Below are 14,816 nucleotides of genomic sequence, written 5' to 3'. Positions count from 1 at the left end.
ACACAAACAAATCTGTGTGTGTGTGTGTGTGTGTGTGTGTGTGTGTATGTATGAATATAAATATGTGTACTACAAAATTGAATGCATTACTAACAGTCTTACCAAAGGGGGGGGGGAGATTCCACTCCCTAATGCTCATACTCATGAATTCTGTCAGTGAACACAGAAATAACAGCAGTGATACAATTCTAGTGTAAACACATAAATGCAGAGCTGGGGATGTAGCCCAGCAGGTGCTTCTATAGAATAAGTGTTAGACTCTGGATTTAATCTACAACACACACACACACACACACACACACACACCAGAGGAAGAACATAGAAACAATTTGTTTCTGCTACTTTGTGTTTCTATCCATTCATTTCTCATTAAAAAACAACAACAACAACAACAACAACAACAACAACAACAAAAACCTATGCCTGGCCTCCAAAAGTACATTATCATTGTTTTTGTTTTGGTAACCTCAATTAATAAAAATGTAGAATCCCAAGTTAACTGTTTTTAAGTTTCTTTTATTTTGTCTTGCTAGCCTTAAGTCTAATAGACCATTAACCAAATGAAACTGGACAATTTGCCCTATAAAGCCAGAAGTTGCTAGAGTACCTGGGTACTAACAGTCTTACCAATGGGGGACAAGGGAAGGGAAACTGTGGTCAGTATGTAAAATAAAAAGTTTAAAAAAATGTTTTTAATAAAAAAATAAAAGTCCAGAAAGCCTCAACGCTATACAAAGAACTAAAGAATTACAGGTAACTGATGAAAAGCAGACAGCAGGAAAGGTGACCTTCTCTAGCAGAGTGTATACCAAATGCTTATCTAGGAATCCATCCATTTGTTCCTAGGTTACAAACTTGATGGCATGTAATTATACATGGTGGTTTCGTGAGCTTTTCCTCCTGTTTCTCAAGCTTCACCTTCACAACCACTATTAACTACTGCACCACTTACCTTCTAGGATGATTGGCATCAAACAATGTGTTGTCATCATCCTCATCATCTTGTTCTAGAGGTGTCAACTCCATGTTTTCTATGTTAGTGTCCAAAACTCCGTATCTCCTAGTTTTGCGATTCCTTCTTCTCATCCTGTTAAATCGAATACATTAATAAAATTATTTTTATTAGCCTAATCATTACTTAGTATGTAATTGTAAATTAAAGAAATCATGCATGTTTCCTACCAAGTGCACACCCAGTACAAAAATGATTACAATTCAGGAATAGTAAAACCATCACTTTAGCACCAAAGCTGATTAGTAATTCCTTAAATGCATCTAGTCCTAAATATTTGCATGCCTTCAGCATTTCTCCTGTCTAGCACACTTTCTACTCTCGAACTGAAACTGACAGATCATGTGTTATTTTTATCATGTTTATGTGTGTGATTATGTGTGAGTGAATGAAGCTTGTGTGGATGCCCACGTAAGCCAGAAGGATGAGGGTATCATATCCCTGGCAGCTGTAGTTACAGTTGGTTCTGCAATGCCCCACATGAGTGCTGGAAATTGGCTTCAAGGTCCTATGAAGAGCAGTAGTACTCTTGACTGCTGAAACATCTCTCCAGTCCTAAGAGATAACTTTTCAAGCCTATTTCAGATATTAAATTTTCCTGAAGCCTTCAATTCCAGCCTTTCTCTCATGTCCTTGTTGCCTTCTTATTGATAGACACAACTAAGCATTGCTGTTACCACCTAAAAGTCAGATAATGGAAGTCCTAGACATATACTCATGTTTAGATAAGTGGCTCATAACCTGGATTAGACATTAGAAACACCTGGGATTTTAAAAATAATTATACTAGGGCCATAATAAACCAAAATGTTCAAGAATAGATCAGGTGTCACTAAGCTGGTGATTTCTGACTCATTGATTCAAAACTATGAACTTGCAGCCAGTACCCAAGGTGCTCCAATGCAATAGCTTCAGCACTGTATTCAGCAGGCAGTGCTGAGCAAGAATTCACAAATGAAATTGGTTTTACTTAAAATTATAATTTACTTAGCTTAAGATAATAATGTTAACTGATATTTAAGACATTAACTTCATCACAAATGGCTGAGTAATAAAAGCCTGAAAGACAAAGTACCCATACATTTATGCAAACATACATATATTAAGATCAGTTTTTGAACTATATTAACCAATAGACACTATATTAGGTTTGAGTATAAAATGTTTATTCTCAGCAATCAAAATTCATAAGATAATTTTGCACTATTGGTCCTTTTTCACTTAATGACTGGTCATTAAGAAGCTCCTCAAATATCGGTGGCATTTGCCATGCTGCCCTGTGATCTCAAAAAGAATACACAGTGAGTGAAGACTTATGCATCCCGTGTTGTAGACACTGACAGTCCTAACAGAGCCTCCTCTCTTTGTGCAATTCTTTCAGTGGGTTTTATAAATCACATGACTTCCCAGTCTAGAGTTTTCAGTCAATGAGGAACTCAATGTCATGTGAAGTTTTCTTGGGTAACAAATTTCTCCCAGGTCAAGGGCAACATGCTAGTAATCTGGATTAGCCCCAGCTAATGCTTTATCTAGAACTAAATGCTGTGGGTTAATCTTTCTGTACACTGTGAATAAGTATTACTTTCACTGGTTAATTAAAAAAAAACTGTTCAGCCTATAGCAAGACAGAATAAAGTTAGGTGATACAATCAAACTGATGACTGGATGAAGAGCGGTGTAGGTGGGAGAGAAGTCAGCCAGTTGCCAGGAAAGTTGGATATGTAGAAATGAGTTAACAAGTCACAAGCCACATGACAATACATAGATTAGTAGAAATGGTTTCATTTAAATGTAAGAGCTAGTTAGTAATAAGCCTGAGCTATCTGCCAAACATTTGTAATTAATATAAGCTTTTGTGTGGTTATTTGGGAACTGGAAGGTGAAAAAGAAATACCCATTTACAACTAATGTCATCACAAATTGAATGATTTCTTAATTTTCAGCAAAAAAAAAATGCATCTAACATTATATGCCAGTCCTGTACTAATTCAGGGATTTGTATCATTTGTTCCAGTTAATGTATTTTCTAGGCATGTTCTTGGTATAGTTTACATTGTGGATTTATTTAGTAATGTTTGTAAATACTACCTTCCAAGAATCTCTTGAAAACAAGAAACTATTTCATAGAGACAGAATAGTTAAGTGCTAAGCATTAATAAGTGGGGGGTGCATCTTGATTAAAATAAATGTACCATTTAATATGTGTATTAACTCATAAAAGGATTAAATGCATTTTAGAAGTCTTATATTAAAAGAACAACTTAAATACTATTTGTCTCAAAACGTCTTTCCTCATTCTAGTGATACATGCAATGATGGCTACATGGTCATGACAACTACATCCCATAAAAATATCAACTGCTATATAAATTCTGCTGTATATAATGGTATTTCTCAAGGGAAATTAAAAAACGAAAAACCCACAAAATATTAAAATAATTGTGATGACCCAATAAACTCCATAAAATGCCAAGTATAAAAATATACATTTTAATAAACAAAAATATCTGAGTAAAAAAGTTATTTTTATCTTTTACTACCCAGTTTACATTATTTTTCAATCAAAATGTAAAGGAGACTTTAAAATCCAGTCCTTATATTCTTTATTCTTATACATATAAATGTGCTAATAATCGTATACATAGTTACTAATATGCATAATATTCAATTAGGCATAACAAACACATACTGCAACATGAAAGCAAATTTGTTGGTTCCTAATGGACATTACAAATATTATCCAAAACAAGTAGAAAAGTATGTAACTCTGAAACGGTGGGAGACAATGAGATACTAATCTATATTGAGCTACATTTAATCTCAGCGTCAGTGATTCAGTGGTTTTTTAACATAGATGCAGATTTCTTAAGGTTTCATTAAATTTATTCAGCTCAGTCAGAACTATCTCTGTTAAAATAATATGCATCAGTTATTTATTGAATCAAAATAAAAGTACTAAAATAAGCATGATAAAGTTTTATGTAAAAATGTTTGATGCCACATAAAATAAACACAACAGAATAAAACTCCATCTCACTTTACTACTCTATGAAAGTGTGAACACCTGATCTGTCTCATAAATTTGTTTCTTTTCATCTTCTTTTAATGGAATATGTGCAAGGAATGCATTAAGAATGAAACAACAGAAATAATAGAATGTCTTTCTTTTATAATACATCCTAACTAGACTGAGGAACATATAAATCAGCCACATGAGCACACACATGTATATATGAGTCCTCTATGTACTAATACATAAAGCAGAGTGGATTTCAATACATAAGTATATAGCTATATACATATATGCTTGTATATTTGCATAATAAGGCTTCTAATCATTACTTTCTTTACCATAAAAGTAACCAAGAATTAATGTAGCAATCTGTGAACAAGAATGCATTTGAAGCACTTTTTGTAATAGTAATATAAGCAAATGACATTAGTGGGCTACAATGTTAGTTCTTTACAATTTTCATCATGAATTCAAACCTGGATGTGCTGCATAATCAAAACTGTTTGAAACTGGACATTTTTCATTTCACCTACTCCCATTTCCACAACCAAACAAACCAGCTTCCAGTTGAAATGAAATTCTTCTAGGAAAAGATACCAATAATGGATTATATTCATATGCAGACTGAACAATGTCCTCCAAAATTTTACCTGAGTTAGAGTTGAGGAGCTAACTCAAGAAGTACAGAACATACCTTTACTTCGATATATGGCCCTTACAAGGGACTCAAGTTGAACCAGGTACTAGAGGTGCTCTCGTGTGTGTGTGTGTGTGTGTGTGTGTGTGTGTGTGTGTGTGTGTGTGTGTGTGTGTGTCCGCGTGTCTGTGTGTGCACGCACGCACATTTTTTAAATGGATGGGGCACTGTCTTAGCTACTGTTCTATTGCTGTGAGGAAACACCATGACCAAGGTAGCTATAATAAAAGAAAACATTTATTTGGGGCTTGCTTAAAGTTTTAGAGGGTTAATCCATTACACCATGGCAGGAAGTAGACAGGAATAAAACTGGCGCAGTAGCTGAGAGCTTGCCTCCTGACCAACAGGCAATAGGAAGAGCAGAGACAATGGGACAGGTGTGGGTTGCAACCTCCAAGCCCACCCTTAGTGACACTCTTCTTCCAGCAAGGCAAAACCTCTTAATCCTTCCTAACAGTCCACTAGGAACCAAACACTAAAATATATATATGAGCCCATGGAAGTCATTCGTAGTCCAACTACCACTTTCCTCTCCATGACTCCCATAGGCTTGTATGAAAATAAGATCATAAGTTAAGCAAACAGGACTAAATAAGATCCTTCCTTCACAGCTCTTAGAATGAACCAACCATGTCAATACCAGCACTTTTGAGTGCCCAGCCTCTAGAACTGAGTTACTGTATGTCTGTTGCTTAACTAACTCTGCCTGGGGCACTTCCTAGTGACATCTCTAACAACTCAATACAGAGTGCAAGAGTTTTCCATGGGAAAAACATGTGGGAGACACAGAGTGAACTGTACAAAGCAAGGAGCTGCTTCAGAGAGTTTGGCACACTCTGACATCCAGGAAAGGAACAAAGGAGACACCGGGCCACGCTGTTTGTCAGACTGCTCATACTCTGCTGTACTCAGGCACTGGCTGAGAAAAGCCCTGAGAATCATGGTGCTGTCATGAATGCTGAGATGAACTTACAGCTGAGGCGGCCGGTGACTTGGCGGGACAACCATGCTCTCTACTGAAAGTGGGTCTTGCTGTAGGAATTTAGCTCAGCTAGAAGCCTGCTTGCCTCTCCTAAACAAAGCTCTCGGGTTTATCCCCAGCATCACATAAAATCTGGGTGGAGTGATACACAGCTCTAGTTCCGGGACTCAGCTTCACCACTAAGTGAGGAAAGAGGGTGAGAGTGTCAGGGTAGCCAGCCTGTGACACAGACGATGCTATCTCAAACATAAATCAATGTGCTTAAAGATGAAAACAGGGCATATCAATGTTTTCATGGATGCCATGATCCTAAGATCCCCCTGAGTATATCCTAGCAAAGAACTGAGATCTTGTGTATCACTGCACGACATATCACCTGTTTCACAGTGTCCAATGAAAGCACATTTCTATCAACTTTCCTAATCTACTAATTTCCCCTGCAACTCCTGGACTTCTCTTCTGTCCTTGGAATTGAAGGCATGTGTTTGCAGTTTTTCTGACCTCTATTCCAAAGGTTGAGCCTGCACTTGCTTCCCAATCAGTTTTAAAGACTGATCTGAAAACCAGCACCACCCAGGTTTATCCCCTTGAAATCTAACTGTATTATGATTATCCTTTCGAATTTCTGAGATTTCCCCTTCCCCTGAGCCAACTCTTTGTCCAGCACCATCAAACCTGTAATCAGTTCATAGGCCAATATCACACAGATGAGTGCCTAACCACAATGCTATACATAATTGTATATCATACATATAAATTGACATATGACATTGGAAATTCGGAGGTATTTATTTAATGACTATATATATTTATGATATTAACATTCATGTTTTGTTAGTTTGTAAGTGTATACATTGCATATACATATTAATTTATACATATGAACATATGTTTACCTAAGCTGATACCATTTTCCTATTCCATATTTCTACATAAATTCTACAAAATATGTTTAAAGAAGTTGCCATACATATACCCAATATGCAACATTTAATTGTAGTACAAATATTCACAGTACTGTCAAATGCCATTCCCCTCAGGAATTCTAATTGATTATTCAATTAATTCCATCAAACACTCCTATCATGTGTTGGCATGGTATTGAACTATTTTCTAATCTCTTATATTTAAATGTTTTTTTATTTATGTTGGTAACAGTGGAACATTTTCCAAACATTCAAACACATGTTAAACTGTTTAATATTTTATTAGGATTTCTCATACTGAAGAAAGTATTTTACATTTCAACTTCATTATACTGCAGTTTAAATAAATAGACCTTAAAATTGATTCTAAATAGTTCTAATTATTAAGTAAATTTTTAGAAAAACAAATAGAGGCATGAAATATATTGTGTATTTATAGGGTACACATATATATGCATATTTTAAATATTCTAAATATCAAAAGAGTAAATGACAAAGTCTTAAAACATGCTGGATAAATTAGAAAACACATAGTAAACTTTTCTAGACTATATTAATGAGATACAAAACAGTTCCAATAAAAGTAGTTGCTATTTATTGTGCAGACACAGGTGGCAGGCATGAGGTGTGCAGCTCATTAGCCCCACCCTTCATAATTTACAAGATCCACACACAAATTTGAAATTTTAAACATTAATGTAGTGTTTTCACAAACTCCTAAGTTATCTTAACCAAGGTTACAAAGTTAATTGGTCTTGTGATTTCCAAAACAATATTCATACAATATATTAGAATGAATAACTTCAGTTAAAATAAATCATATGATTCTCCCTCCCCCTTTTAATTTTGGTGAAAAACAATGACTTAGCATCCACTGACACTCCCAAGCACAACGATGCCTTTATTAGCCCATCTCTTCCCTGTCATCACTGCAGAGAATGTTCTTTCTCTTTAGTGACGTCTTAAGACAATGTAATCACAGTTTTATTTAGAAAGCAGTGAAGTCTACCCAGCCCGAAAGAATACAAAATGATCATAACAACTATCATAAACTAATCACAAAACATAACTTCCTCTCATAAGCATTGAGTGGTGAGGAAAAACTCAAAACACTGTCTTGAAAAAAAAAAGAAACTTAAAAGTACTGCTAATGTTTAAATTATAGAAGAAAAGAGGTAGATTTACAGATGATGCTTAAGAAGAAGAAAAATAACCATCATCACCCCCAAAATGGTCTTTAGCTGGCAGAACCCATACTCCCCTCTATATAGATCCCTGACTAATCCTTGCAGATAGAAATCATTAGTTTCCCTGGTTTAGAAACCTGAGATGGACTTTGAGGACACCATGTAACTCACATGTGAAAATAGGATTATACTGCAAGGAGGCTGATTTCCTAACAGTCTCCACTCAAACAGAATTGGGCTGGGACAATAGAAAAGAAATCAACACAGGAAGCTAAAAAGAAAATTACTGTACTGGAGCTGTTCAGAATTGACCCTTTCTATGGATTTATGCCTATCAGGGTGTGTGTTTTAATAATGACTGGAAAGACTGGTGGGCTGGACTCTGCACTGCTACATTGTCCTATGCTAACTAGTCAAATTACAGAATGGTTTTTGAGCCCTTCCCAAAGGTTGCAATTTTAAATTGCTGGGTTAAAAGACAGTAACATAAAACAATGGTTCTCATCAAACTTAAAGCAAAGATGAAACAATAAGTTTCTGTGAACTACAAATCTCAACTTCCTGGTATCGCTCCACATTTCCTTATTGGTATGATGGCCCCAACAAAAATCGTCATCTGATAAAATAGGATTGCTACCATCCCTGGCAACAAGTGAACTTAACTTTCCTCAAGCATTTAATTCCTGAGCTGAAGGACATAGGCAAAGAAGCAGAGCAAATACACAAATAGCTGTATTCCTACACTCCTGAAATACACATGCAGAGACCTCTGTGTGATGCTGGTTTTGTACCCTTCGTGTCTCAATCTGCACTGATCCTAGCCTCTTCCTCAAAGCCTCAATCTGTTCTGTTTTCTTTCTTCCCTTTGACTTCTTGATATCTCAAAATTCTGTTAAATTCCAGCAGTCAGCCAGTTTTTCTTTTTTCCATTTGCATGTTTGTAAGGAGAGAAGGCTGAGAGGCCATACTTCTGGTGAAAAGCTCAATGAGACACCTGCTATTTCCCCCCTTGGAATATTTACACTGAGTCTGCTCAAGCCTGTATACTTCACTAAATCGGGTGCCAACATCGAGCTCTTCCCATATGGAGCGTGTTAAGTAAAATGGCCTCTCTTCTCTAGTTTTTCTTAGTCTTCTCCAGGAGTGTCATTCCACACTGATGACTGACAAGCTACACTGTTGTCACCACTGGTCACATTTGCCATCAGGAGAGTAGAGAAGGCCACACAGCTTAGTTGACACTGTATTATTTCACAATATGCATAAACACTTGGGAAAGTTCATCTCTCAAAACATGGAATTCCTTGAATCACACTTGTTAAATATATTTCAAAGTGCTTTCATCTCTATATATAATGTATTCAATATGTATTTCTTGTCTGAGTGATGACAAACCAGAGCACAAGCAACACTTTCAAAGGGTAGCTAAACATAAATAGATTCTTTAAAACTGTACAAATTCCAACCTTCTGTGTTGCTAGTTCTTATCTCAAAGCCTAGTACTGACAGTCACTCAGCAATACTTATTAAATTAATGGCAGTGACTAATGGGTATAAATAGCTTTCATAGATTTTCTATTTCTACTACTGTCTAAGTTGAATTTTTGACAATGACATATTTTTTTAATTGGTGGTGAAACTCATTCAGGAACTCACATTCTTAAGAAACCAGGTAGGAAGCTGGCTATGGTAGCAGTTTTAATTCCGGCACTCAGGTGACAGACAAGACAGTGTCTAGCGGTAGTACCATTCTCTGACTATATCAATAAAACCTTTCAGAGATGGCATGTTGCTTTGACACAGCATAACTACAATATTTTCCAGTGTAACTCGGTAATCAGTGTAAGCAACTAAGGTTATCTTACTTCTTCAGTTTGTAAAGTCTTAAAAAGTAGCTTTCACCAAAAGTCATATTTTACAAAGAATCATTGCCCATTTCGTTTCCCCACAAATGAACTGGCCATCCTCACGCACACCATCACCTTGCATAAGGTACACTTGTTAAAGCAGATAGCACCGTCACTGGCTACAATAAGTTCCAGCAACCTGGATTTAGGCAGATCCTACGGATGTGCTCCAGACAAAACCTTGACATGGCTCAGCCTCAACTTCCTTCAGAAGAACATCATCTACTTTGACAATTTTTGGAAGAACTTGAAAATATACTCAAATGTCATGACATTGTATATGATACACATCAATAAGTATTGATATTGATTGGTTTATACACATGGTAGATAAAAATCGCCAAAGGAGTGTTTTAGTTACAAAGTAAGATTCTTTGAAGGAAGCTTCATTTTATGCTTTAGTTCAGTAATGGTTAAAATTAAATTAATGCTGTGTAGTTTCTGTATACTAAGTATTAGTTGGACACAGACATAACTACTGCATTTCTACTTTTAATTGCTGTACAATAATTGTTAAATACACATGGTGAGAAAGGATCACTAGCAAGGAGGGACAGAGTGAGTAGAGGACACGTCAATGCGCACTGGCTGCAAGTTTTAATTATCTGTACAACTGTGGGATCAATGTCCCTGTTCTCCTCCAGGCTGGAAGTACCATGGAGGCGGTAATGTTGATTTATCTCAAAACGATACTGTGACTGCCCAGTGGAGGACAGCTGAGTAAATACTGAATGGCTAAATGAAGGCTATCAAAGCTAAATTTGGTGTTCATCGCCACCATTTCAAAGAGCTCTTTATCTCTATTTCATAGAGTTCAGAGACTGGAGAGGTCAAGTAACTTCCTAAAGAAGGAAAAGTAGATGCATCACACTGAATAAAAAAAAAAGACAGATCATGAGGGAAATAAAGAATCTCTGCTTTAAGGCAAGAACAAGTAATCATAAAGTTATGACAGGAACTCTTTACATAATAAACATCCAACGCTGGAAATTGTAGTAAACCTCTATGACTGTTTTCTGGCCTTACACATTTTAATACAGGAAGAATGTCCTACAAAGAAGAAAGAAATCTAAGTAGTAACTGAGATCTTCATATTTCTTTATTCTATCAGCAAGTAGCAATTGTCCTTTAAGTTTCTAGCTCTCAACACTTACCTATTGAGCAATATAAGGAATGAATTGAGGAGTATCATTAAGCAACAGCGTGCTCTCTAAACACTGCACAGTGCTGTAAGGTTCAGTAATGGGCACAGAATAAAGGAGACAGACAAGAAGCATTTTCACAGAAAGGCTGTATTCATCTTATGAAGTCTACTTTGTCCCTGCAGCACTCCTGTAATGTACTCAAGTTTCTCTACAGAAAGAATACCATTGTTTGGAAAATTTCTATACTACCAGTATAAATTATTTCTATCCAAGTATGATGCTGAGTTAGATTAAGACAAAGTATTTTCAAAGTCTTAGTTTGATATACTAAGTTTTACTATTAACATACTCTGTTTCACCTCAGACCATCAGTTAAAGAAATGATCTTCGAGAATTCTCCCTTGGCACAAACAAGCAATTCTGGTTCGATGTGACACGTATTTTGGAAAGGGAGCCAAAATGAGCAACCACCATAATGAGGACGAAAGCATAATCTGGAGGTAAAGAGTATGAGTTCTGGAGATCCCCAGATTTAGTTAGGATCAGTCAAGCTTTGATGCTAGGCAACCAACTAAATTTAGAACTTGGACTACACCAACGTGTTAAATGCTGCCTGAAGAATTTGGTTTCTATCAGTCACAGTTCTGAATTTGGCTGTTCTCATACAACATGCTACTGAATCATCTAGTAGAAGCAGGGAAGGCGGTGTTCTTTCAGGTTTAACAGAAATGAACAGAGAAAGGCAAAGTCGGTATATGTGTATATAAGATTATAAATGAAATAATGTGGAACAAAAAGGAAAAGCAAACAAAACCAAGAAAATTATCATTCTGCTCACATTTCCTATGGACCTTATAGGAATTATACAAAGTATCAAATAACAATTACATAGTGAAAACAATTTAATTTTCCTTTAAGATTTAACATCAAGAAGGCTCACTTTGGTAGTCACAAGCTTTTAACATTGTCTAATTCAACACTGTCTAGCTTCCCAGTGACAGAGTGTGAATTTTCTGAACTTTTTAAATCAACAGTTTTTAGCTCAATAATTCAGCTTATATGAGGGATTTTCAGATGCTCTGTATCCCTTTTCATACTTAAAAGTTATTATGGGCTCCAGGGAGCTATATATGTGGATTCTGCACATATATAAAAACTATCAATAAAACATGAGAAAAATTAAATACTTGATTTGAGATGTTTTAAAAAGTTAGCTGTTCCTACAACCAAAAATAGTAAAAAGAATGATGCAATGTTTTTCTTCAAAATCTAACATTTGGCCTAAACTGTATATACAAAACAAAAACAGAAAAGAAAAAACACTAGATTTTCAAATTTATTTTTTACATCCAATCATCTGTAACATTTGGTTAACGGATACAAAAAATCCAGACTCAAACACATATCAACTTGGAAAACAAGGGAACAATTTAATACCCTTTTCTGATACTATTTTTAATATACAATGCCAAAGTTTGACAAGAGGTATTTCCTTAATATCAGCTTCCGTGTAGAATTCCAAGCAAATTTCCAGTAAATAAAGTGTACTTTTTATACACTTGTAAGATATTACTTGGAAAAGAGTTTTAAAAACTGCAGTCAAATATTAAGATGGGTCATAAAAACAAATTCCATAATACTCTTTGGACCACACGGCCAAAAGCATTGTAGCTTTTTAATCAAGCCATGTCAGTTTTCCATTCACGAATACTTTTTACAAACGAAATTTCGTTTTGACGATTTAACAACATATCTCAAATAATGGTGGCGTGTAACGGTGGGGAAAGTGTGAACTAATTTGGAAAACAATAAACCAGTACAAGTATCATAAAAATGCCATCTGATCCATTAGCTTTTTCTCAGCTCTTCTCTTGGCAGGCCCTTTCTGGTGGGGTCTTGCTCTGTTTGACACCTTTCCAAAGATGTGGTATCCAAGTAACTGAGAACAACCGAGGCGTAGGTTGAGGGCATCAACTAAGAAATACAACTGGCAAGGAGGACGGTCTGCGTTTTAGGAAAGTGAGACACGCTTTGGGCCCTTTGGAAGCAGCGTCAACGGAAGCCTGGCTCGCAAATGGGGGTGCCTTCTAAGAGGCTGACAACAGGTCACACCAACTGCAGAGCAGTCAAATCAAAATCCCAGGGCACGGGACCTCCCGTCCACTCCAAGGCTGGGGTGTCTCTGAAGGCAGAGGCAAGCCTCTCTCGGAGAACTGCAGGCTGGAGGAGGGTGACTAGTGATTTACAAACGGCAGCCACGGGCCTGTGTCACCGAGGTGTCAGGCAGCGCAGGCCATTTAGACTGCAGACCCTGACGCTGGGGGCCGAGAAGGGGAACGGAGCCCCGAGGGCAGACCTGCAGCCGGCCTCGGGGCGCAGGTCGCCGGCCTTGCAGGCTGGCTCTAGGCCGCAGGGGGCGGGGAGCCCACGGAGGCGACGCCTCACCTGACGGTCCTGACCACGAAGTACACCAGCACGGCGCCGCTCACCACCACCAGCACGGTCAGGGCCCGCTGGGTCATGGGCTTGTCGCCGGGGTTGGGGCTCACCGCCAAGCTGCCGCCCACGGAGCCTTCCCCGGCCTTCCCCCCGAGGCCGTCGGCCTCAGAGCCCGCCGCGGGGCCGCTGCCATTGCGGCCCTCCGCGCCTCGGGGGCCGGCGGCTTCAGCCGGAGCTCGGGCCCGGGTCTGGGCCGCCGTGGGGCCGGCGGCGGGGACTGCGTGCGCGGCCCGGGGGAGGCCGGGAGCCTGGCGCCGCCCTGGCCGCCGTGGCCAGCGGCGCCGGCCCGTTCAGCGCGGGCAGCATCAGCAGGAAGAAGGCCGGAGCCAGGAGGCGGCCGGGCCGGGAGCAGCCGCGCGGGGCCCGCATCGTCCCCACGCCGCCCTCTCAGCGCGCCGCAGCCGCCGGGCCAGCCCCCGGGCCGCAGCGCCGACCATGGGCGCGCCCGAACCGGCCTCGAGCCCACGTCCCGGCCGAGGGCCCGCGCGGCAGGCGGCGGTGACTGCGGTGACGGCGGCGGCGACGGCTCGCCCGGACGACCGGAAGTTCGCACATCTCCGCAGCCACTGCTGCTACGGACGCCTCCCGTTGCTAATATCGGAGGGGCGGGCCGCGCTCAGTGACGTCACGGCACGAGCCCGCGGCGCACGCGCAGCAACGGGAGCCTCTTCCTGGCGGGCCAATTTTGATTTCTTTTCTTTTCTTTTTTTTTCCCCCCCAAGAGTGGACCTGTCAGCAAGGCAGTGGTGGCGCACGTCTTTAATCCCAGCACTCGGGAGGCAGAGGCAGGAGGATCTCTGTGAGTTCGAGACCAGCCTGGTCTACAAGAGCTAGTTCCAGGACAGGCTCCAAAGCTACACAGAGAAACCCTGTCTCGAAAAAACAAAAACAAACAAACAAAAAACCCAAACGGACAAAACGAAGAGTGGACCTGTCAGTGGGAGGGCTGGGCCAGGTTGGGTAACCGGAGCCAGGTGAACGAGAACGGATTGTGTGGTATGTGCATCAGTTCTTTCCATGTCGGAAGCAGGAGTGACAGGGAACTTATTTAAATTCCCCGATGCCAGTCTTAAGAAGCGCATCCCATCAGGACGCCCTTTGGGCCCAGGTCCCTCAGCAGGATTACAGACTTCTGTGTTTACTATAAACAGATGTGTAAGACTTTCTTAGATGAGTAAAGCTCTCAAGAAGCAGATGTTTAAGGGTCTGGAACTGCAATGTAGTCCTTGTACCGGCAGCCAGCAGGATCACCCTGAAGACACTCCAAGAGCTACAGAGAACCGCTGAAGACGTGCTCCAGACACCCTAAACCAGTATTAGAGAGTAAGAAGCAAGACTAGCATTGGTGAATTACACTTAATTCTGTAGCCATTTTCACCCGAGACGTGGAGCATTTCCCCTGTGATAGTTAAAACAAACAAACAAGCAAATAAACAAAAAACCTCCAT

General features: G+C 39.4%; 1 protein-coding gene across 1 annotated transcript; it reads right to left on the bottom strand.

Moving 5' to 3' along the window:
• Positions 1–948: 948 nt before the first annotated feature.
• LOC103161103 (membrane protein FAM174A) lies at positions 949–13,878 on the bottom strand. Its single transcript, XM_027397698.2, is given in 3 exon segments — positions 949–1,087; positions 13,315–13,581; positions 13,583–13,878. Coding segments are annotated over 3 exon segments (561 nt in total). The 5' UTR covers positions 13,738–13,878.
• Positions 13,879–14,816: the final 938 nt, after the last annotated feature.

The sequence above is a fragment of the Cricetulus griseus genome, chromosome 2 (assembly GCF_003668045.3).
Source record: "Cricetulus griseus strain 17A/GY chromosome 2, alternate assembly CriGri-PICRH-1.0, whole genome shotgun sequence".
Taxonomy (NCBI): Eukaryota; Metazoa; Chordata; class Mammalia; order Rodentia; family Cricetidae; genus Cricetulus; species Cricetulus griseus.
Note: the sequence above shows the minus strand (reverse complement) of the source record. Positions and strands in the feature narration are given on the sequence as shown.